General features: G+C 41.9%; 1 protein-coding gene across 1 annotated transcript in view; it reads left to right on the top strand.

The window, feature by feature from the left end:
- The window catches only part of LOC115797925 (ankyrin-3-like), a 163,026-nt gene that overhangs the window by 128,576 nt on the left and 8,836 nt on the right, over positions 1 to 25,614 (top strand). Inside the window, exons 31-42 of the mRNA XM_030754507.1 lie at positions 674 to 828; positions 1,805 to 2,016; positions 2,168 to 2,375; positions 2,967 to 3,063; positions 3,148 to 3,376; positions 4,959 to 5,084; positions 6,049 to 6,171; positions 6,672 to 6,698; positions 7,303 to 7,387; positions 18,748 to 18,822; positions 20,758 to 20,889; positions 21,028 to 21,171. Coding sequence (XP_030610367.1) covers positions 674 to 828; positions 1,805 to 2,016; positions 2,168 to 2,375; positions 2,967 to 3,063; positions 3,148 to 3,376; positions 4,959 to 5,084; positions 6,049 to 6,171; positions 6,672 to 6,698; positions 7,303 to 7,387; positions 18,748 to 18,822; positions 20,758 to 20,889; positions 21,028 to 21,171 — 1,613 coding nt within the window. The remainder of the gene's footprint in view (positions 1 to 673; positions 829 to 1,804; positions 2,017 to 2,167; positions 2,376 to 2,966; positions 3,064 to 3,147; positions 3,377 to 4,958; positions 5,085 to 6,048; positions 6,172 to 6,671; positions 6,699 to 7,302; positions 7,388 to 18,747; positions 18,823 to 20,757; positions 20,890 to 21,027; positions 21,172 to 25,614) is intronic.

Below are 25,614 nucleotides of genomic sequence, written 5' to 3'. Positions count from 1 at the left end.
AAGAGCTGCAATTTGATCTGTCTGTCATCATTTGTCTTTCAGGTTTAGTTTTGCATTCACAAAATTCCCCTCACCATTGTTTTAAGAGCGATCTGCTCTGTGTGCTCCCCAGCAGCTCAAAGGGCCTCATTTATAAAAATGAGCAAAATCTTTCCTCAGGGTGTTCTCCATTTGATTCATGAAAGAATTTGAGCATTAAAAAAGTTTGCTTAAGTAGCTCTAAGAATCACATTTGTAATATAAGCACCTGTAATCTGGAAGTTGAATGAGGGTACCTGCATTGCGAGTTCTCCACAAATGGGTGTTTGCTAAGGAATGGAAAAGCAGACTGAAGCTGAAACTTGTGTTACTTGATGGGTCAAATGGTACGAGTTTGGATGTTTGTGTGTCCCAAACTGCAATGGCCCTGCAGAACTATCAGGAATACTTTTTCTATCAAGTCCAGACCTTCTTAGAGATAATTTTCACATCAGCCTAAGGTTCATGAGCAAATTTTTTGTTTGTTTTTTAACTTAAATCACACTAAAAATGTCAGTTTTATGAATGAGGCCCCAGCTCCTAAAGACAAATGGTAGAGTGGACTCTTTTGTTTTGGCTTACTTCTTACTTGTCATGTCACTCAGAAATTAAAAAAACTAATTCAAGCATATTTCCTCAACATGTACCTTACCAGCCCCGTGATCGTGGAGATCCCTCATTTTGGCTCGATGCGGGGCCAGGAGAGAGAGCTGATCCTGCTGCGCAGTGAGAACGGAGAAACCTGGAAAGAGCATCTGTACGACTGCAAGACTGATGACCTCAATCAGCTCCTCAATGGGATGGATGAAGGTGAAGCACATGGTTTAACTTTTCATGCCGGATCCCTTCAGTGGACAAAAAGAACATATTTTAAGGCCATGTTTTAACAAATATTGCAATATATAAATTATATATACATTTATATAAATTGATTTTTTTTGCACCCTCAATAATATGAATGAATTAAAATCTGTACACAAATTAGTTTGATCCATGCATTTTCTTCCACTTATCCAATTCAGGGTTGCGGGGGGGGGGGGGGGGCTGGAGCCTGTCCCAGCTGTCATGCTGCCAGAGGCAGGGTACACTCTGGACAGGTTGCCAGTCTCTCGCAGAGCTAACACAGAGAGACAAACACTCACACTCACCTTGACACCTAAACCCAATTTAGAATCACCAGTTAAACTAACCCCTGCATGACTTTGGACTGTGGGAGGAAGCCAGAGTGTCTGGAGAGAACCCACACAGACGTGGGGAGAACAGGCAAACTCCACACTGAAAGGCCCAAGCCTAGATTGGAACCCAGGACCTTCTTCCTCTGTGCGACAATGCTAACCACCATACCACCATTAATTAAATCATAATCATTAGTTGTGTCCACAGAATCCTAAATTTAGTTGAACATATCTTAAAAAATAGATGTTTTTTAAATGTTCGGTCCACTGACAGGTTCTGTACTGTAGACTGTTCACTGTAACAGTTCACTTGACATTACAGAGCAGGGGGTTGAGACACGGGGTAGACATGAGCCTGAGAGAGGCATGGGGTAGTTTATGTCCCACTCCTAGCATGTAGGCCAGCCAGAGAGTGATTATAATGCTTTACGTACAGCAATGAATAATCTAGCCTGCTGTTATCTGCAATTAGTGAAAATTGGGGTACAAATATTATCTGTAATGTAAAACTGTGTTATGTTCCTAACATTTGCCTCATAATGTATTCAGAGCTTGCAGATATCTGATATCTGATTGATTTTCTTCTAATTATGCATTTTCCTTCCCTGTAGAACTGGACAGCCCCCAGGAGCTGGAGAGGAAGAGAATCTGCCGCATCATCACCAAGGATTTCCCACAGTACTTTGCCGTAGTGTCTCGAATCAGACAGGAGACGCATCAGATGGGACCAGAGGGTGGGACTCTGTGCAGCCGCAGCGTGCCATTGGTTCAGGCTTCCTTTCCCGAGGGAGCGTTAACCAAAAAGATCAAGGTTGGACTGCAGGTGAGTTTGAGAGGTGTAAACATTTGCGGTTTCAGTTTATCTGCCAGAGTTTATTACTCATAAACAAACACACAAGTACTGCTGTATACATACAACAAGGCCACAAAAATGAAACAGAAAACCTCGTTCACTGTTGACTCTTCCATCCCAGGCTCAGCCGGTACCCGACGACACCGTGAAGAAAATCCTTGGTAATCGAGCGACCTTCAGCCCCATTGTTACCGTGGAGCCCAGGAGAAGGAAGTTCCACAAGCCCATCACCATGACAATCCCAGTCCCGCCCCTCTCAGGGGAGGGGCTTACAAACGGCTACAAAGGAGACTATACTCCCTCCCTCCGCCTTCTCTGTAGCATCACAGGTATGTGTGGATGCCAAGAGAGGAAATATTTAACAGTAACAACTTTAAATGAGAAATATTATTTACTGTTTTAATTAGATCTTTCTGTTTGGTCTGTGGAACAATATAATTTTAAAAAAGGACATCCCTTTATTACTTTGCATTCTCTTTAGATTAGAAATAGTGTTATAATCACAACCACCAGCCTCTCAAAGTGAACTAACTAGCAAAGACACTTCTGCTAACTGTAACTCTAAAATATCTCCGTCTGTTACCGTATAATCATTTAATCAAACAAACTCCCTGATAGATGGGAATCAAAACATTTAAGTAATATGATCTGCTTTGCATATCTAATATTTGGGACATGTGTAAAGTTCACAGTGAGAATGAACCTTTCTGTGAAATGGGGAGGAACCCTGTGTTAAACTTTTGTAATCAGCAGCGTATTTTACATTTATCCAACAAAGGTGAAAGAGAAGAGGTCATATAAGTAGAAGAAAGAAACAATAACCATTTTCTCTGTGTCCACAGTAACTATGATAGACATCAAAGAAAAGCATGTTTTTGTCTGAAAAATTAAAATGAACTTTACCTGTAATTGTCTACCAGGTGGCACATCACCAGCACAGTGGGAAGACATCACAGGCACAACTCCTCTCACCTTTGTCAATGACTGCGTCTCCTTCACCACTAATGTTTCTGCCAGGTGGGTCACAGCATACGTGAATTTATATTTATACGTCTATCCCTGTGCCTAAAGCATTAATCATTTTGACTGATTCTCATGCAGGTTCTGGTTAGCAGACTGCCACCAGGTCCCAGAGACGGTGGGCTTGGCCATGCAGCTGTACAGGGAGCTGATCTGTGTGCCCTACATGGCCAAGTTTGTAGTGTTTGCTAAGATGAATGACCCAGTGGAGTCCAGCTTGAGGTGCTTCTGTATGACGGATGACAAGGTGGACAAAACCCTGGAGCAGCAGGAGAACTTTGAGGAGGTGGCCAGGAGCAAAGACATAGAGGTATGCGGTTTAACTGTGGATTATTTAAGTCAGTATCCAGTCTAATACTTAGTTATCCAAAATCAATTGACTGAAGCTTCATCTTATGAGAGTAACAGATCCTCACACATCTGTAGTTTTTCATGAATCACAATATTTCTCTCAACAATAAATAGAGCCGATGTTCCTTTAACTATTCCCAGAATCCTGTGATTATAATGAAAAATGTTATCATCTCTAAGTTTAGGCTTTATGTGGCGCCTGCTGAGAGGAAGGGAGACACTTAGTGATCGCCGTCTGTCCATCGTGCTTCCAGTATCTCAGTAACCGCGCAACACACTGACTTCAAACTTGGAGGATAGATACGTGTAGTGTTCTTGTGAACGTGATAACTCGAGAATGATGTCACCTAGAATGTTCAAATTCACACCATAGATGCATAAAAGTCTCGGACAAGTTCGAATCTCAGCAACCCTGACGAGGTCAAGGTCAAAGGTCAAGTTTTTGTTGCACTTAGGGGTCATTTTTCCATCTGTTCGTCACACTCTCAGTAATTGCAACATACTGACTTCAAACTCTGAAGATAGATACGTATTGAAGAGTACAAGAACCAAAACCCTGCCTCCTCTAATACCGGTTTAATCACAGTTATAAATGTTTCCATCCATCATTTCCATCAGCTGTCTCATCTCTATATTTCCTGCCAGATGTCCTCAATACTGAATGAAATAAACTTCATGTATAATATAGACAGGAAAGATGACACTAGATAACAAATTTCCATTTTTGTCTTGACTTTGTGTTTAAACTGTTTTTCTAGCCTGTACATGTAAACAAACTAACAAATATATATGTTTGATCCCAAAGCTTTGCCTTTGTTTTTCAGACAGTGATTTTACAAATTGTCATTTTCTCATATAATGCCAGTAACTGCTGGTTTTCATTTAGCTTTTAACTTGTTTAGAACTTCAAAAATTCTTCTAAAAGTTTAGAAGAATTTGCTGAAGTTTCCAGAATTTTCTCAAATATTGCACAATTTTCAATCAAACACTCCAAGAAATTTCTAGTAAAAAATTGTGAAATTCAGCTATTTGGGGGGGCAATAAAAAAATCATTCTAAAATCCACAAAAGCAAAGTTTGACAGGAATAATGGACATTTTCTATTGTTTTACAATAAAAAGTGTTAGATTGTGTTATTTACAGTAAAAATCTGTTTGTAAATGTAAACTGCAGAGCTCAACACCTAATCGCTTACTTTTATGTACGTGAATATACTTTCTGACAAGCCTTTGAGCAGGAGACGTGTTCTATTAGTGAAACCCATTATAATACATTTATGAGCTTATTATACTGCTCTGAATCTACACACACATATAGAACATTAGAAAAATTGGAAACGTGTTGAAGAAAATGGGAAATGTTGCTGGGGGGGGGGGTATGGAGAACATAATCAAATAAATGAGACAATAAATGAAAATATCACTGCTTTAAGTTTTTGACATGTCAGACAGTTTCAGTGCCTGATGCTTTGGGACATTTGGAGGTTTCATTTTGGTCTCTTTGATATGAATGCTGCTTTTTGTTTTTGTTTTTCCCATTCAGGTTCTGGAGGGCAGGCCCATCTATGTGGATTGTTATGGGAACTTGGCTCCTCTGACCAAAGCTGGTCAGCAGTTAGTTCTTAACTTCTACGCCTTTAAAGAGAACCGTTTGCCATTCTGCGTCAAGGTACTTTAACGTGTACTCTGATACCGCCATCGCCTTTTGGTTAGGCTAAAAGGTAGCGTTAGATTAAAAACACAATAAAAGATAGTAAAATTAGGTTGTCACAACACAGTACAATGAAAGTGCAGGGCAACAGCTGCAGCCATGGTTAAGTTAGTTATATTCTCGTTTACTGCCTTTTCTGCTCTTACTCTGTAATCCACCACCTGGTTCCTCAGTCATTAAACGAGTCGATCCTCTTGCGTACTTCGGTGCACCGTTATTGTGACAACTGCACTTCTGTGTATGAATTACTTTATCACACTACTATCACAATAATTTACAGTACTAAATCAGACAAGTTAGACTATCGTTGATGATATGTGTTGCTATTTGTAAAGTTTACGCTTAATTTCAGAAATGGAGGACAAGGTTATTATTGCTGTTTGTTCATGTTTATAAAGAAACGGGAAAATTGGAGAGCAAAATTTCACAATTTCTTGGTAAATTCTGAAAATGGAAAATAATTACTTGATTCCAGGTACAGACTGTACTCTTCTTCCTCCTGTTAGGAGCAAATATTTGTGCAAAACTACCACCATGAGACTACAGCTACTACCTTGTTTACAATATGTGATTGAAAAATCATCTCATAAATTTTAAACTCTAGAACATACCCATGCTACAGTATTGTTTGATCTGTAATTTTAGTCCATTGTTTGGTGGTTTCTAGGCAGTATGATGATGTCATATCACACATATGTAGATATAAATTTAATGTTTTTGTGAAATTAAAATCATAGGATGCTTTTATGTTATAGGTGCATAAATGCTACAAATGGGCAATTTTGGCCTGTTTGCAGGTGATTGCTAGGCAGACACACAAGTGCAGAGTGGTGACAAACTACATGTATATTAACGTAAATCTGCAGTAATTTCCACCTTGTTAAAGAAAGGAGTTCATAAAGAAGCCATTTTCTCACTCTAGGTAAGAGATCCCAGTCAGGAGCCCTGTGGTCGTCTCACTTTCCTAAAAGAGTGTAAGACCACGAAAGGCCTGCCACAAACTGCTGTGTGCAACCTGAACATCACACTTCCTGCAGTGAAAAAGGTAAGGTAGCGTGAACCCACCATTCTCTGTTGTCACGTCCATAACCATAATCATGGTTAGGGTAGTTTCAGCCCCTGATAGATGAAAGACAGAGAAAGACTTTGGCCAAACTGCCGCCACTGTGTCTTTTATCTGTTTAAAGCTTCTCTCTGTGTATATCGGTTATCTGCAGTGGATTCTTGTCATTGGCTGTTTCATTTTGTTCTTACCTGCCTTTTGATTTGGATGCTTTTTGGCTGAGGGCTTGTGTGCAAGATTTTTTCATTATCAGGCTGGCTTTTTGCGACTTCATTTTGCTACTGAATGTTGGCGCTTTATGCTTTTTTGTGTTTGGTCTGTTTTTTTGTTTTGTTTTGTTTTGTTTTTTTTCCCTTTGCTAAAGCGGCCTCTCTTCTGAGTTGGAGCTTCTGTCAATCACTCCTTTTTCACCCCCTGTTTCTTTTCCCCCTGCTTTCCATTATGTTACTCCCCCTGTTCCTGCAATGCATCTTGGGAACCAGGAAATGGAGTCAGATGCCGAGGATGAGGTAAACCACACCCTCCCCACCCTGTGATGTCCTTTGCGCTAGACCTATAGTGGCCCTGCTCTGCTCTTCCATAGCCTTATTTTTTTCTGCATCTACAAGGGCAAAACAGGCTTCTTCAAAGCACCTTTGATCTGCTCAGTTTTGCATGACATATGGTAGAAATGAAAACGACGTGTTTTATGTCCACTACTTATCCCTTGCGTTCTACAGTATGTGATACAAATGGCTACAAAAGGAGGTTACTTGTATAAGATTTAGCATGCATTAACACTAGCTTAAAATTCATTATTTTCACTTTTAAGTAGATGCAGTTTAGAGTTTGTAGCCTTAGCTTGACAAACTCAAGCTAATTTGACTAGCTTGGCATTGTAACGTTTAATGTAAGTATTATGAGCGCTGCCAAAATAGAAGGTTGAAGTCCTAAAGGAGAATCTGTTGCCATATTTTACAGTTAAATATGGGCTTTGAGTTATACGGCAGTGCAGAATGGAGGGTTTGCTTTAATTTGACATTACAAGGTCCAGCTGTTGCTCATTCGGCAGCACCACTCAATGTAGGGTGACCTAGAACTGATAGGTTTTTGTGTTGTTTGCTATTGTTGCAGACTGAAAAGCCAGAACGACAACGTCATACCTTTGCATCCCTAGCCTTACGTAAGCGCTACAGCTATCTGGCCGAGCCTGCACTGAGTGAGTTTGACATCTTCACTAACAAACCCTGTAATGAATTTGATAATGCCAAGTATCGTGGATAAGTCAGTTTATTAACAGCTTTAATTAACCTGTAAAATACGTTCTAAATATGTAGATAGATGTGACTTATTTAATGTAATAAATGCATATTTCTCATCCTACATAACATGCACTGTCCACACGCTTGTTTACTAAGTGGTACATATTTTTGCATGGGTCAGTGAGTGATTTTACGTTTTCGTGCCATGCTTGCCCACATTGTGAGTTGTTGTTCTTCTGGGTTGATTTCCACTGCTGTGTTATACAAGTCAAATTTTTTCTTTGACTTACCAACGCAATGGTAATAGGCATTTTGGATGGAGGTCAAAGCAAAAATTTTCTGTATTTCATTTGTCCCCTCTGAGTTTAAAGCTCTTTTTGGCTTTGTGATGACGTAGCAGCTTTGTGTGGGACAAAAATGCATGTCAGAGGTCTTGAGTTTGGCTTTCTTCAGGTGTTTATTTTCAGTTGTTCACAATCTCTGCTTGTCACTAATTTGATGCTGCATGACAAAATGAGCCAAAACTTTAGTCTTGGAAAACACATTTTGTCATACTTGTTATATGATAAAAAGGAAAATGGAAACTTCTACAGCCCTTGGCTATATTGTACCACAGTGTCTAAATTGTCTGACGAATCTGTCATCATGTACTTTTTGGACCAAACAGATAAAAGGCACTTAAAAAAGCGGATTGAAATTAGAGCCAGAGCCCAGATGCTGATATTAGAGCTTCTGAAGTCCAAAGAGAGAAGATGTTTTGTGCTAAACCTGGTGCATTTGTCTTGCCATTTTTCCGTTGTCAGTTGTTGGTCTATGCCATTGTCTTCGGAAATTTACTTTGCTGCTGTATGTGCTTTGTTCTGTTTATTCCTTATGTTGTTTTTGCTGGTTTTCTTATTCATCTGCCAATCAGGAACACAACTGTTTCTTTTTACAACTCCATCTTTAGTCAGTACTTGAATATCTTACCTCAGCACATGAAACTGCTATTTTTCCTTCCTTAATACTAGGACTGTTTCACTGACCAACTCTTCCTCCTCTGGTCTCCTCTTCTTTCATGTTTTTTTCTCCTTTACCTTCCCCCAACATAATTTTCTGTTATCTCTACTGTTCTGCTTTCTTTTGATTATTTTTTGCCATTCCTTCTTCATCATTGTTTCTGTGAATTCACCTGAAGAAACAGCAGTTGAACGAAGCGCAACAACAAGAGCATTGCCTGCTGGTTACCCTCACAAACCTGTCTTTCCAACCAGAACTTGCCCACCATGGTCGACTGCTCCTATTACCGTCCTTGGCCAAACAAGGCCAGTCGGAGTGGGGGGTACCGATTCACCGGCAGCCTCACCAGTTGCTTCTCCACTAAAATCTACGTGGCCCCTCTCAGCCCCATCAGCTGCATGTCCCACAACTATAAAAGTTCCACCAGCACTTACCCTGTCATCCCCAGTCAAATCTGTCAGTGACATAGCATCCTCATCCCCCGTCAGGTCTTACAGGACTATGCCCTCACCCATTAAAACTGTAGTCCAGCAGGGTCAGTACCCTGTCCAGGGATCTACCAGCCTTGTGTCATCTGGAAGTCCATGCAAACCTGCCACTGATCCAGCTTCTATCAAAAGTCTTGCTTCAGCATATACATCAAGGACTTCTCCCCTTCACTCAGTACCCAATGGCTATATACCAGAAAGGTCTCCAGCTCCTGTTCCTGCTACAGCATCACCAAAGACATCGTACAGCATGTACAATTCTAATCTACCTTTTAAAACTGCCCTTGGGTCTGCAGCTGTGACAGATGCAGGCACACATACCCTTTCTTCTGTTAAAAGCATCTCCAGTCTGTCCTCCTTAAAAACCTCTGTAGACTCAACACTCTCATCCCGAGGAGGGAGGACATCCATCTCGTCTCTCTCCTCCACTGGCCAGACAACCATTGCTTCCTCAGAACTGTCTATGATGAATGGCTCAGTCTCGCCTGTAAAATATCCATCCTCTTCATCCACACCGTCCTCCCCTTCTTCGCGCCTTATGTCAGAGAGAAGTACCAGCCTTCAAGAGAGGATCCAGGCCACCACCCAGGCAGCAACCTCTGGTGTCAGCGCAGCCATAAATGAGGTTATAGACTCGTACTCCGTCTCAGGCTACGGCACTCTTAGGTCACTCTCGTCCTCGCGTAGATCTGCTACAGCAAGCTCTGCTTACGGTTCTCTGAGATCTGTAGCTGCCACCCCAAGCACAGCAGTTTCATCTAATACAGTGACTGTGCCTGTCTATTCACTGGTCAACGTTATCCCAGAGACCCCTGCCAAACCAGGACCTGGTTCTCTTAAAATGGCTCTTCCTGACCCCTCTCGTGCTTCACCATCATCATCATCATCATCTTCCTCTTTGCCTTCCTGTGTTACTGCAACAAAAATAAAGTCCCAATTAAAATCCCCTCCTTTTATCACACCCCCCATTATCCACCCAACTGCAGCTTCCAACCAGGAGATACTGAAAGATGTAGCAGACATGAAAGAAGATCTGATTAGGATGACAGCTATTCTGCAGACAGACACGCAGACTGCAGCTAAAACTGTCCAGACATCACATACTGGCACTCCAAAAGAGACTAAGTTAGAAGATGAGGAGCCATATACGCTAGTGGAGAAGGTGAAAGAAGATTTAGTCAAAGTCAGTGAGATATTACAGAAAGATATCATAAGTGAAGCTAAAGACAGAGCCTTGGAGGACGAATGGGAAGAATTTTCCAAAGATGAGATTGAAGAGGCGCAAAGAAGTGCCATGTCAGACTATTATCCTCCTTTTGATGAAAACACACTTTTACTTAAGCACCAGTCAAGCAAAGATTTAGAGCTGGCTAAAGTAGTAGACTTTTTAACAAATGATATTGGTGCTAGCTCTCTTTCAAAAATGGCAGAGCTGAAATGTAGGTATGAGGAGGAGGCAAAAAAGGATGGGGAAGAGAAACAGAAACGCATTCTCAAGCCATCCATGTCAATACAAGAGCACAAACTCAAAATGCCTCCACCAGTTTCAGGCATGCTCAGATCTCCCTCAGAGAAGGACCTAAGCAAACTTGCTGAGTCATATCAAGGGTCGGACACAATATTGGAATCGCCAGAGGACCTTTCTCATGAGCAGGATAAGAGTCCTCTGTCAGACAGTGGGTTTGAGACCAGGAGTGAAAAGACACCCTCTGCTCCCCAAAGTGCAGAGAGCACAGGACCTAAGCCTTTATTCACAGATTCCCCTATCCCCCCTTGCGTAACTGAGACCAGGACTGAAGTGGTCCATATTAGGAGCTACGAGCAGCCAGACGAGCTTTGTGAGCCTGGACTAATGGAGGAAGCTGCATCTGCACTCCCTGCTATAGAACCACCTGAAGCAACTTCAACAAGCTCCAGCAAAGTCCTACAGATGAAAATGCCAGAAGAGGACTCAATCAAAAGCATGTGTCTTAAAGAGGAAACCCATATTACTACTACAACTAGAATGGTCTATCACAAGCCCCAACTGACTGATGGTGCAGAGATAATAGAGGAGGCTATGTCAGTTAGAGATATCATGAAAGCTTTCCAGTCAGGTAGGGACCCATCTAAAGAATTGGCAGGCCTTTTTGAACACAAAACTAGCCAGGATTCTGTCAAAGGTGACGAGCTTACGCCTAGATTTCTTGACAGAGATATTAAATCCAAACCCAAAGTTGAAAGAATAATCGAAGTTCATATTGAGAAGGGCCACAGCACTGCAGAACCAACTGAGGTTATTATCAGGGAAACCAAGAAACACCCTGAGCTTTATGTCTACAAAGGTGATCGTGGAATAAGGGAACTGACTGATTATGATGAGGCCCAACAGGACGAAGAAGAGCTTGCTGTCGAAGAATCCCTGCCCGCCTTCCTGGAAACATCTCGCGTAAATACTCCAGTGTCACAGGAAGAAGACAGTCGTCCAAGTTCTGCCCAACTCATAGCAGATGATTCATATAAAGCACTTAAATTGTTGAGCCAGCAGTCTATAGAATACTGTGATGATGAGCTCTCAGAGATCCGAGGCGAGTCATACAGGTTTGCTGAGAAAATGCTTCTCTCAGAGAAACTTGATCCGATGTCGCAGAGCCACTCTGATACAGAGGATTCAACAGCGGTGGGTGACAAAATCCGCCACCTGGCTACTGAAGAAAGTGGTCGGGGTAGCACTGAGGGTGTGAGTCAACAGCAAGGAAGCCCCAAAAGAGAGTTTTTCTCAAAGTCATCAAAAGATGGGTCTCCTAAATCTGGTAAATTCCTGCACAGGGATGATCCATCTCAGTTTGATAAAGTGACAGTGCTCCATTACTCCACAGAACAGGGTAGCCCCAAACATGCAGTTTGGATGCGTTTTACAGAGGATAAACATGACAGGAGCAGAGATAAGCTACTTTATGAGGATAGGGTGGACCAAACTGTAAAGGAAGCTGAAGAAAAACTCAGTGAAGTATCACAGTTCTTCCGTGACAAAACAGAAAAGCTCAATGATGAGCTTCAGTCCCCTGAGAAAAAGCCTATAAAACGAGAGCCAAAGGATCCCAGGTCCTGGCCTAGCTCACCCTGCAGCAGCCCTGAGAAAACTCAGCAGAAAGCCAAAACAGGAGAAGAGGGGTTCAGTAAAAGCAAACTCAGGGAGCCTTCAGTTGGTAAAATGTTTGGGAGCACCACAGCAGCTGAAAAGAAAAGCTCTAGTCTTCCAAGCAGCCCACAGAAAAGCGTTCTCTCTCATAGTAGTGAGGATAAAATCAAACAACAGACTAAGTCCTGTGTGTCTGAACCCTCTTCTCCTGCTCATGTAAAATCAACATCCAAAGTCAGGGAAGTAAGGATGAAGTTTGAGTCGGAAGCTCAGAAAGTTAGTCAAAGTCAGGCTAGTCCAACCAAAATTCCTCCTCCAGTGCAGCCAAAACCTTCAATGAAGAAATTACAGGACAGCAAACTTCCTGTTTATCAATTTTTTGCAGGAGGAAAAGTGCCAAAAGCATCTGAAACATCAGAAGAAGGAAGCCCAAAACAGGATGTTGAGAAGGACACAAATGGCAGTAAACCTGGTTTGATATCAGCATCCCCAAAAGTCCCAAAAGTAGACAAGCTGCCTGACAAAATCACACCAGATGCCTCCATACAAATCAATGAAACTAAGATGGACAAAGTAAGCACTAAAGGGAAAGATAGTCCATCGAGTGTGACTCATGCAATTAAAGAAAGCAATAAAGATCAGAAAGCCCAGACACTTATAATTCATGACACTGCTAAACTTCCAGAGAAAGACGGTAACGGTAAACAGTACCAACAAGTCACAAAACATGAAAGCGCTTCCAAAGAAATCATAACTGAGGTTTTCAAAAAAGATGCAGAAGAACCATTAAACAAAAACCTTAGAAAAAAGACAGACTCTCAAATTCCTGTCAGAACAACGTCCCTCTCTTTAGATAGTGACCTCACAAAGAAACCAACAATAACTAGACCCTCACAGATACCAACACTACCTAAAGCAAAAATACAGAGTCATGAGACAGTTCCAGCCAAAACAGAGCTAACCTTTGAAATTCTTGATAATGCACCCAAAGATTCAAACTCCAATAACCTTCCTAGCCCCATAGAAATGCTGGAGAAAGTCATAACCCCACCAACGGCTGCAACAACCAGAGAGAACTTCAAGGGTATCAAAACATTACCTGTGTATGTTGGTGCTCAGGTGGGCAGACAAGCAGAGAGAGAAGCTAAGGGAGCACTGTACACTGTCAAACAGAAATCAAACTTAACACTCAGCCCCATAAGCCCTGAGGATGACACACTAGAGCAGGTTTCTTTCATTGACAGCTCAGGAAAAAGTCCCATTACCCCAGAGACCCCCAGCTCTGAGGAGGTCAGCTATGACCTCACATGCAGGACCCCTGATGGCTTTATGGGTTTCTTGCCAGGGAAACCGAGCCCCATCATGGAGGTATCTGAGGAATTAGAGAGAGATGACCAAGGCAAGGTTTTCTCTTTTAAAGAGGCCCTACCAGAAAGTAAAAATGGCATTCATTCTACCCAAGCAGACATTGCTAATGCCAATAAGGAAGAAATAAAAATTGATAATCAACAGGAATTGAGTAATAATTTAAACCAACATGAAATAGTGACCAGCATGCATGATGAAATAATAGGGCAAGAGAAGCAAGAAGCACCAAAAGACAAAGGTATTGCATATATTGAGTTTCCTCCCCCTCCTCCTCTGGACTCAAGTTCAGAAATTTCAGACCCAGAGAGAAAAGGTTCCTGTGCTTCTTCAGAGACCGAGACAGAAATGATGGAGGTGAATTTACAGGAAGAACATGACAAGCATCTGCTGACCGAGCCAATTATACGAATACAGCCCCCTTCCCCAGTGCCCCCCGAGGACAGTCAGTCAAATGGTGAAGAGGCAGACGAAGAGGACGATGAATCAATCTTCCAACCCATTCCTTGTAAGAAATTCACTTCTAAAGTTCCTGACGAAGAGGACAAGAAAAAAGAGAAAGAAAAGACATCTAAGTCCAAAAAACATGACAAAAATGGAAATAATAAAGAGCTTAATGGTGGCACCAATGGCACCAATGGTTCCAGCAATGGCTCTAAAGGTTCTAATGGCAAAGGCGAGGACTATGAATGTGAACAAAATGGAAATGATCAGTCGATTACAGACTGTTCGATTGCCACCACGGCTGAATTTTCTCATGACACTGATGCAACAGAGATAGACTCCCTCGATGGATATGAACTCCAAGATGAGGATGATGGCCTGTGTGAGCAGGCAGATTTACGGCTGTTTGGTCTTCCAGACAGCCGGAGAGACGTCTGGGCAACAGATACATTTAGGTCCTCTGATCGTTCTTTTCCTCAGACTAAACTGGAAGTTATTGAAGAAGAAAAAACCCCAGAGGAATATCAAAAGGATGCTATCAGTAAAGACATGCTCTCAAATGGTGAAAAGCCTGATGGTGTTAGTAAAGATGGAGCTAAAAGTCAGGAACAAAAATGCTCAGATAAAGAGGGATTTTCAGACACTTACTTTAGTTATAAGTTAGAAGAGGAGTTTAATTCTCCTTTTAAGACTGTTGCCACCAAAGGGCTGGACTTTGACCCTTGGCCCAGTAAAGGTGGAGAAGAAATCGTAGATATGGGAGGGACACGGGGAAGCAATGGTGAGCCTAAGCCTTTTGGACTGGCAGTTGATGACCAGTCCCAGGCTACAACACCAGACACTACCCCAGCCCGAACTCCAACGGATGATAGCACGCCGACAAGCGAGCCAAATCCATTCCCCTTCCATGAAGGGAAGATGTTTGAGATGACACGCAGTGGTGCGATTGACATGAGCAAGAGGGACATGGTGGAAGAGAGGCTCCAGTTTTTTCAGATTGGTGAGCATTACTACGCAGCGGGCAGGTACAGGGTCAGGGACACTGAAGTAGATAGCAGGGAGCAGTTTTATATTCAGGACCCCACAAATACCTTATCGGTACCCCAAGTTTACGTTCAAACTACTACTGTCCAGCTAGAAATATCGCATCAGGCTGGCAGTTACAGCACATGCAGAAACTTATCATCTAACACCAAGCCTAAATTTTCCACATTTAGAACAGAATTCAAGCTGTCGTCTGATAACGCCTCAAGTGCTTCAAATAGCACTTCCAAAAGTGGAACACCAAGCACCTTTGATGATTGTAAAGACAAAATCTCAGGAGCAACTCTAGATAGTTTTTACTGTGCAACATCAAATTACACAGATTATTGTAATTTTAATACATCAAACATTACTTCAGATAGATCCAAACAGAGGGACCATTTGGCTTGGACATCAGAATTTCAGAACACAGTTTACCAAAGCACAGATCATTCTTCTGCACCTTCAGAACAGATTAGCCGTTTGCAAACATTGGGTTGCAATATCAGTAGCGACATCCCTGAGTGCCAATATAGCCATTCGGATGTCCTTCAGACTGGCAGCGTCCCGTATAGTGTGTTGTCGTCTTCAGGATCCACTCTGCAGGAGGTCAGCAGGATAGAAACTTCCTTCAGCCAGTTAGATGAAAGCAACAGGAAAGGCAGCGGTTTTTCTAATGTAGCAATAAAAAACACAAAAGCCAAAAAGGTCAAAAGCCAGATATTCAAGTCCAGGTTACCCCTGAGGGTGCCCGGTCAAAAACTATGCAGTCATAGTCGACCAGTAGCGAAAGACAAGCCACAGGAAGACCATGATAAATTCCTGTTTAGGAAACATGCGATGCTTAAAATCAGGGAACGATTAGATCCTTTTAAGAATTTATTACCCAAGTCTAGAATTCCAGTGTTGAAAGCCATTGAATACCCTTCTTATTTACAAAAGCAGAAGCAGATCAGTACAAAATCTGCAGTTAGGGATAGGAGCAATAAAACTGCCAGGGATAGTAAGGAGCTAACTAAAAGTAAACCCAGTTTGATAAAAAACACCAGTAGAAGTACAACAAAAGAGACGAGGAGAAAGAGCAGTGCAGTGTCAAAACATTGTAAAGCAAAGACTGTCAGTAGCCAGGTAGTCAAGTCTTTGGACAAAACCATTCCCTGGGTGACTGAAGCAAAGTTAGAAAAGAAAACAGTGCCCACTGAGGATGAAGAGAGCTGCAGCCTCAGCGCTACCAGAAACACTTCCTTGTCAGAACCATCTAGAGGCTCTAGAAGTTCCTGCCCTTCACGCACCTCTACCTCCACCTCCACCAGCACCACTACATCAACATCATCTGCTATATATGTGAGAGCTGAGGTTGTGCAGGCCAGCAGTGAGAGGATGAGGAGGAGCAGGAAGAAAAGTAAGAGGACACTTGGAGGGAAGGAGCAAGAGCAGAAGGAGGAAGGGAGTCAGGTTGATCAACCAATCCCCACTCCTGTCACGGAGAACGAGACTAGTTTGTAAACTCTTTCTAAACACTTGTTTAACTTTATCTCTGAGATGCATGCAGCTGTTGTGGGTGCTTTGTGATGTGAATTTGTAAGTGTAGCCGTCATTTCTTCTTCCTGTCATTCTTGTTCTGTGTCCTGTGCTGTCTGATTTGTCGAGGTAGAGGCTACAGCATGGAGAAGCTATCATAGACTCCGTCAGTAGAGCAGGAGATTTTATTACACCCAGTTTAAGAGGTTTAAAATCTGTTAGCAAACAGGATATCACTTAATAACCTCATAGAAATATTGTTCAGCTACTCGGTACTTTACAACAATGAGGACTTTGGATAGAAAAAGGTACAAGCAATAGAATTTCAATATCAAGAAGCACGTTTTAGTTGTCAGATCTGGTTTGCAAACGCAAAGAGGCAAAGTTAGAGAGTATGCATTCCTTTCACAATAAGACAAAGTTAACTTTGCACCTCCCCACGTGACACAACACCATAGCACTCACCACCACTCTAGATGTGACTGAGACTTAGATGTAAACGACTGCTTGGGGGAAATATGAAGTTGTGTTTGTTTCGGTTTGCTTGCTTGGTTTGTAGATAATGTTTGGTGGTATTTTTGCTCTGTGACATCACTGTGAAAACAATACATCGGCTGAACTTGACAATCATTTGAGTGACAGCTATTCAAGGGCGAGTCAGTGTGGTCAGCCATTCGCACCTTGCTGCAGCTGGATTACTTTTGATTTCAAGTTTAAGCCATGAATTGCTTTTATCAGTGAACGGGAATGTTGCCTGATGGTAGATTGTTTGTTGTGGCATTAGTGACGTGATAAAAATTTCTCAAACTCTGAACTCTTATTAATGATACTAATACTACTAAACATCAAACTTCTTAGTATAAAAATGTGACTGATGATTTTTCTGGCCTCACAGATTGTCAAACCTTTTGATTTGCCTTGATAGTAGTTAATACAATGATCCAATTACATTAATACTTAATATTTACTCAGTAGCCAGAACTAAAGAACATATGCTATAAAAGAAGGAGTCTGAAAACTGAGGTCAATGTGGAAGTGTTTAAAACCTGCATTCCTTCTAATGGCCAGCAGGGGGCATCTTCTGTCTGATTGGTTTGAAGTTGGTGGGAAAATTATCTTTGAATTACTTGCTCTGTGCAATCAAATAAATACTTTTCTGATGACATCATGGGCTCACATCTAGTTTTCAGTAATTTTGATTACATGATGTACATTTTATAAATTATGCTCCCAGTTAGTGTCCAGAAATTCTATAAAGTAGGAATGCATGATTCATAAGTTGTGACCCTATGAGTGCGCCGTTTCCCTCGGAGTTTCAGTCCAATCCAACTGTTGCATATCATACTGGGTTTCAAAATACCAAGACAGAGCAAAAATGTCCAGCTTGAGGGTGATATACAGTTGAAGGTGGGTCAGATTTTTCTGAAATGTACTCATTAAACATAAATTATTTGAAATTGTTTATTTCAGTTCAGATTTATTTTTGTCTATATAGTGCCAGTTCACAACAACAGTCACCTCGTAGGGTAAAACCCTTTAATAATACAATCCATGTTAACAAGCACTGGGCAACAGTGGGAAGGAAGAACTCCCTGTCAGCAGGAGGAAACTTCCACATTACATTACAAAAATTTTTTATTTTATTTGGAATAGTTTGAGATTATTTCATAATGGTTATCACAAAAAAAGGCATCCAGTTGTAAAGCTGTCTTATTTTAAAGAAGTAATCAAAATGTATTCAATACTTCATTATGTTGGTATGTATTTATACTTCTTTTCAAATGTAGGTCTCATTAGAGTTGCAACTGTGCAGCAGTTTCCCATTCCTGGGTACACATGCTGTGGAGGTCCAGGCTAGGTTTGATAATGAAAAGAAGAGCAGTAGAATACAGGCCTTAAAATCATTGAAGAGCTTCAGTGGATGTGGTAGGTTTTGTGCTAAGCTAAGTTAACCATAATAATGGTAGGATTCCAGTCTACACTAAAAAAAGTCTTAAAACTATTTAAGCAAACGTCTTATATCTTTACTGAATGTTGAGGTTTGTGTGGCCAGAAAAGCTCTTTTTTTTTCTTAGAGGTGAGAGCTGGGACAGTGAACTAAAGTTGGTCTTTGTGTTTACCAACATTATGGGTTTAATATAAACACCACATAAAAGGAACTCTTCATGTAGCCATTCATTAAGTAGTTATTTAGTAACGGTCCCAGTCTGTTTCTTTGCTGAAATGTCATTGATCCCTTCTCTGAGTCATTCTGTGTGTATCTCTCATTGAGAACCACATGTGATTCATATGGGAATTTCAGTCATTACATCACCCTAACTGTTTGTACCTTGCCCTTCCTTGCTTCCTCGCACAGGCCCTCACAGTCCCTGTGAGAGGACAGACCTCCGCATGGCAATAGTAGCTGACCATCTTGGACTCAGTTGGACTGGTGAGTCTAAACACTTTTTTTTTTTTTTTTTACACTGTGTAAAATAAATCCTAAAACAAGTGATGTAAGAAAGCCATCTATCATATAACAAGCGTGGATTTAAAGGGTGAAATGTTGAGCTGGACTGAAACAGGATCTTAGTGTTGGTTTTTAAGTGTTTGTCGCCATCTGGTGGACGTGCAGTATAAAAATGTCTCGACTGAGCAGTACTGCAGTAACATTTTTAGCCACATACATCATCATCATCAGTACATAGGATATAACAAAATAGCGTGTGACAAAAATAAATAACTGTAAAACTTTTGAATGGCATTATATTTGAGTGTATTTTTAGAGGAACAGCAGGCACGTGTTTTACTTGAGCAGCGATTAGGGCGTGGCTCCTGCGGCCGCCTGCACTGCAGCATTGTGCCCCACGCCCACCAGCATTTGTGCGAGTGGGTGTGAGTGCACTACAAACGTATGTCCACAGTTGAAGTGGCATGCCTTTCGGTTTAGTGCAGCCACTGAATGAGTGCCCGGCTGACAACAGGAATCTAATCCATATTTAATGTGTGTTCCTGTTGCAGAGCTGCAGTGAACCAACAGACCTGCCGAACATTAGCTTCCCGTGGGTTTAGATTTATAGTCAGTATGCTCATCTTTCTTGCTCCTCTGGAGACTGTGTCTGACACATTGTTTGGCAGTAATTCATTTCAGTGCTACAGTTTAATCAGGTCATCAGCACATCCATCACCTCATGCTTTATAGGTAATCAGGTGTAGCCTGTAACACAGGCACAGATCAGTTAGGAGGTAGATGTAATTGGTGCAAAATCAAATTTAAAATGCCACATTCTCCATGTACATTTTCTAACTAAATATTATTTGTTTTTCTATCCATTTCACCTTGTGCGGCTCGACATTTTCAGTTCTATCAACCAGAGAGTTGTAAAGAGATATTTGCATACATGAAGGATCTGTAAGGCGAGGGACGAGGTTTTTGTTGTCGACAGTTTTCTGTTTGAGTTCTGCTGATGGGTCGTGTTTGAGCAGGCTTTGGCTGCATGCAGGTAAATAGAGAAAAAAAGGGAATGGCACTGATGGCTGATCCAGCAGATGATCAGATATGTATTGGCTGTGTTGAAAGCCCCGAAATACTGTCTGTTTTCTCCAGAGAACAAGTCTGCCAGTCACTAACGGACAGTGTTTGAATCCATTTGGGTAAGCAGAGCCTACGCAGGGAGGGTATACAAGTTAACAGTGAGTTTATGCTTCTGAGTTAAATCTGGGCCAAAAGGTATTTCGTAACTTCCTAAACATGTAACTACACGTCATGTCAACACAGCTCCAATGATGGTGATCAACCCATTAAATACTGTTGTTTCCTCCTGTGCATTTCTGCCTTTTTTTTTTCTGGATTGGATGAGAATGGATCAACTTAAAGACAGAAACTCCACCTGTGCCTGTGCACACCAGGCACAGGTATAAATGCTGGCAGTGGCACTGGCCACGTCATGGTCTAAGTTTAGACATGCTTGCGAGCAGTGCTCCAAAAACCCTCCAACAAATGTCATAGCAGCTTAACATGGACAACGCTAGTCCGAATGCTGATTGTTCAATCAATCAGCATTCGGACTACGCCCAGAACAAGAAAGGGAGCAAGAGTTGAGTTCACCACGAATGTGAGAAGCATGGAAAAAACATTTAAATAAAAGAAAAACAGCATGAGAAGCACAGATGGATGCAGGACCAAGGACAGCATAAGTAAGAGTAGCCCACAGACCGGTTGTTTGTGACACTGCCCCCTGGTGGCAGTGCAAAGCTGTCTGTAGGTTCTGCCTGTATTGGTGGATAATAACACCACTGCAGATATTTCCTGTTTTAGATGAACTTCAGCCCTGTAATGGTGTCTCTCTGGCATATATTTTTCATGTGTTATATGCTGCTGTTATAGAGCTGGCCAGGGAGCTGGATTTCTCTGTGGAAGAGATCAACTTAATCAGAGTGGAAAATCCCAATTCCCTGACAGCACAGAGCTTCATGCTTCTAAAGAAATGGGTGCACAGGGACGGTAAAAATGCCACAAGTAAGTAGATAAAATTCATACTCATATCTGAGTATACATTTCAGTTGGTAGTTTATGAAAAAAACGAATCAAAATCTAAATGTTTAGCGGTGCCACATCATGACCGTATGAAGTAATTTCTGTCTCTCTCCTCCCCAGCGGATGCTTTAACTGCGGTGCTGACTAAGATCAATCGGTTGGATATTGTGACTTTGCTGGAAGGGCCCATATTTGACTACGGTAACATTTCAGGCACACGCTGCTTTGCCGATGATAACGCAGTATTCCCGGATCAGTCCGATGGTAAAGTGTAGCCCACCCTAGCTGAACTCTAAGTCTATCTCTCAGTCTATCCCTTCACCCTTCTTCACCTCCTCTCTCAGCCAGAGACAGTCGGACATGACTGCGTAAATAAATATCGTAAATAAATATCGAACCAATCAGGCTTGACCAAACAGTGGAAGTTAACGACCAAAATGAATTAACGCTTCAGCAGGTTCATTGAGTTCATGTCAGATAATGGACCATCAGGTAGTAAGCGCACTGGAGCTGGTTTTATTGACCAGTCAGCTTGTTCATTTACCAACACTGGCCATAGCGCTCAACTGTAATGACAAGTGACAGATTCCTAGAAATTTGTTCCCACATTATTGATTTTAATTAAGCGCAGGAAACTCTGTACCATTTTGGGTGCATGAAGCTTTCAGTATGTTTCCTTGTTTTTGTCAGATGCACAAAAGCATGATGAAGGAAATGAATGCCGCCTCTGTCCCAGCTGATAAATGCATTCATAAGAGCTTGAAATGAATTTTTCAGATGGGGCAGGGCACTGTTTTATAATTTGGTTTAACAATAGTTATGTTTATGTGTATGTTTTATAATTAACGCAGGTCCTTTTGCATATTGCTGTCATGTAGCACATGACATGGAGATACATAAAAACATAATTATAGCAGCTAATACATAACAGTGGCATGTTTGCTTTCAGCGGTATGGCAGATCCTTTTCTCTCCCTCTTCTGTATTTCTCTCTTTCCTCTTGTATGAAAATGACCCTGGCAGCAGTCTGACTCCATCAGATGCACTGAGTACCATTTCAGAGCTTTGACCACAGTGTGCTGTTTATTCAAAGTGTGCCGCAAAGCTCTCACATTACATTTACTGGTTTGCTGTGTTTTTAAGACCACTTTAGAGCCTCATTACAGCCCTGAAGTTCATTCACTGTCATAGTGTGGCTGTCACTGAGCTTACAAGATTTCACATTGTGAATACACCTTAGATAGCTTTTTATAACAGCTATATAAAACAGGGTGGACACAGGCACTGGGCACTACAGACTAAAGTCTTCCCTTTGACTACGCAACAGCGCCTGCATAACACCAAAGTGCCAGAATTAATCAAAAAGAACCAAAAAAGGGGCATAACATGCAGAATAATTATGTTCATGAATGTCTTCAGTTAAAGCATTAATATTTAATTTTTACTTCCTTAGCTTTTCTTTCTGTCCCTGCCCATTTTTGGAGATCTAAGTATTAACTGACTGCCAGTTTTTTTTTAAGGAAGTATGATATACAGGAGTTAAAATTAGCACACGATTCAGTAATAATGACTAATTAATAACTTCTTCCACCAAATGCCAAGCCAACCCTTTTTCCAAGGATTTATGCTTGCTATGAATATCATACTGGAGTATAAGACGTATATAACTGACATACCAAGAAAACGAGGGGATAAAAAGTCTCGGGTAAAACCAAATCAGTTCTTGTCTGCAGTCAGCAGACAACCTTAGGGTTTAGTTTGGCACTGTGAAACAAAGTTCTGAAATGTTCTCATTTCCAGTCTGTCTAATTAGTTTTTCTTGAAGTCATCTTAACACAAGGATCAGTGTTCCTGTTGCTTTGAATAACAGCAGAGCTGAGATGATCTTTTTGCAAAGAGGATTTCAAGGGAAACTGATTTTAAGCCGATCACCGATTAAACAAACTGCATGGCTGTGGCTTTGTATGAAGGGCTGCCTGCTCTGTTGTTGTTGTTGACTCACATTGATACACTTTAATCACTCTCTAAATGGGCGAAGCCTTTTCAACACATCCACGAGTGTTTTTTGATTACTTGCACATTACGATCGGGTTGTGCTCTGCTCCACGTGGCGCTCACAGATGAGTTGAAAACGAAATGCCTTTTTTCAAAGTGTACAGTGTATACTAATGCTTCTGTGTCACTGCTGTTAGCTATACAGTACCTGTCATCTCCCGGTTCCTCCGAGCCTCCCAGCCTCTACGCTCCTCTGCAGCTTCCTCTGCTTTCAGACCAGCAGACTCCCTGCCTCTTCATCCTCCTCTTCCTCTTGCTTCTGAGTGACTAATTTCTACAGCAGATTCCCTTGTCTGAGCAACACTAATCAGCTACTTCCCACCAATGGCTACCTTTTGCTAACCTCAGCAGCTTCAGGACCCAGTCATAGCCCCTGCTCCTACCCTTGCAGCTGAGTACAGTAAGACTAGAACAGTGCGGCCTGTCAGTACTAACAGCTTTCTGCAAGTTGTGAAGGCACTAGCAATCTTAAGGCTCTTTGGTGAGAATTTAAGATCGCTCTTGCCTACTTCTGCACCAGCTTGATGACACTGAGACTTAATTGCTGTCGAGGCCCATTGGTCTTATCCACAGCATGGAGGCACTCCAGTAGAGTTTTTCATGGAAAAGCTCAGTTGACCAGACGCACATTTGGCAAACCAAATCTTAAAGTCTATCAAGTCTTAAGAAATCAGCTTAAGGTTGAGGAGTTATTATTTGGCTTGGTAGATGCACATCTGGTTAACTTCTCCATGTCTGCAAAAGAGCCACATGTGACCACTCTCCTGAGCTTTTCTTTGGGTAACAATCAGGACCTTTTTCAGTGCAGTGAATGAAACCGTCTAATGGGCATCCAAGCATTCGTGACATATTGTGTAATTTCCTTTTAGTAAGAAACTTGATATGAGGTGTGATCATAAAGTTCTGCAACTTCGCCCATAATCTGATTTCAGCGTCATGCTCGCCACTGGACCGCTTTCAGCATGGCTGCCATTTTTAGATCACTCTGTGGAAGTCATTTTGACCACCGACTGTGATTTCAGGATGGACCTCAAACTTGCAGAGTGAGCAAACGTGAACTTGTGTGTCGGATACCGCTGGTGTTCAGAGTCGGGGCTCCGCCTGCGATCTAGAGACAAAACAGCAGTTTTGAGTTTAAGAGTTTGAGGTATCCAAGACTCATCAGGTCTAAAGTGTTGGAGTTGAAAACAAGCAGACTTTTTCATTTGTTTAGGTTCAAGATGTTTCACCTCTCATCTGAGACGCTTCTTCAGTTCTACAAGCTGATGGGGAGTCCCAGATATTTAACCTTAGTAGGGCTGTCACCTTGGAGTCATTGACCTGCCCTGCCAGCATGTGGGTCCAAGGTGTGAGTGGAGGTTGAAACGCCTCGCAAAGGATCTCAGGACTGTTATAGGTGGCCGACAGTTTGTGCCATAAGGCGCCGCCTCTGCTCAGTGATGCTTGTTCATGTTGGACATAGATGATCTCTTTTACTGCTCTCTCAAACATCTGTCTTCTCTGTCCAGGAGGTCACCAGTGTGGTGAGGCTCATGCTCGTCCTCTTTTTGTTGTTGTTGCACAGTGAAACTGTCCCCCAGGATCACACAGTCACAAGCGGAATTTATACTTCTACATTAAACCTGCACCATAGGTGCATCCTAACCACAGATCCTTCTGGAAGACTATGCCCTACCCTGACGTGCATCACTCTAGAAACATCACGTTGGTGCAGCCCGCAGCTGTTGTGATTGATCTGTGCAGTAACATCGATTCCTCCTGCACAGTTCGTTACTTTTTCACTGCATGTTTTGAATCAATCACTGACAGAATAACAATCATTGCCTCAATAGGAACCACAGATTCTTCTTCACCAAAATTGCCAACACTGTTAGAATGGACATGAGGGACAAAGAACAGTTTAGAAAGAACTGGAAAAACCTGAAGGACTGATGTGTTTGGGAAAAATTAAACTGATGATGCAGAAGTCTCAAAAAATGCTGGCAACTCATCGGCCACCTGCACAGGTAACCTCATCAAATTGAGCTGTGATCCTGGGGGACGGGATTAGGCATCCCGTAGGTGCCTCAGAGGAATGGGGAGTCCTCTCCGGGCATCTTGGAGGAAGCTATCTTGTGGCGGTGCATCTCAGATTGAAAAGGCAGGAGTAACAAAATCACCAGCCCTTCTCATCTGGTTTGGATCCCTGTGACTTTATCTTGAATTAGGGAAAATTATCAGAGTCACTGTTTTGACACACTGGAGGAGATCCAGTGAGATCCAGTGTGCACGTGGTCAGAACTCGACTTCTATGGAGCGATCTACAGAAAAGCAGCTGCGGGTTTTTATGGACAGAGTCACAAAACTTTATGATTGCATTTCAAACACAGTATCCGCTGCATAAAATTAGTAAAAGTCTGGAGTTCTCTTTGAGAGAGGAGGAATTGGACCTCTGAATTTATAGAATCCAGACTTTAAGCATTCCCAAGCATTGCCCTTTCTTTTTATAAACATCGTTCACTTCAGACCTCCCAGACTGCAGAACCACTCGCTCCTCGAGGGCGATCTAAACTTATTTTTACCGCCCTGGGGTGAAGTGTCCAACGAGACGATACTGCTGCTGACTATGAAGCCTCTTCTTGCTTATCAGCTGAGATAAGCAATCCCACGAGTC

This window comes from Archocentrus centrarchus, chromosome 19, assembly GCF_007364275.1.
Source record: "Archocentrus centrarchus isolate MPI-CPG fArcCen1 chromosome 19, fArcCen1, whole genome shotgun sequence".
Lineage (NCBI taxonomy): Eukaryota > Metazoa > Chordata > Actinopteri > Cichliformes > Cichlidae > Archocentrus > Archocentrus centrarchus.
Note: the sequence above shows the minus strand (reverse complement) of the source record. Positions and strands in the feature narration are given on the sequence as shown.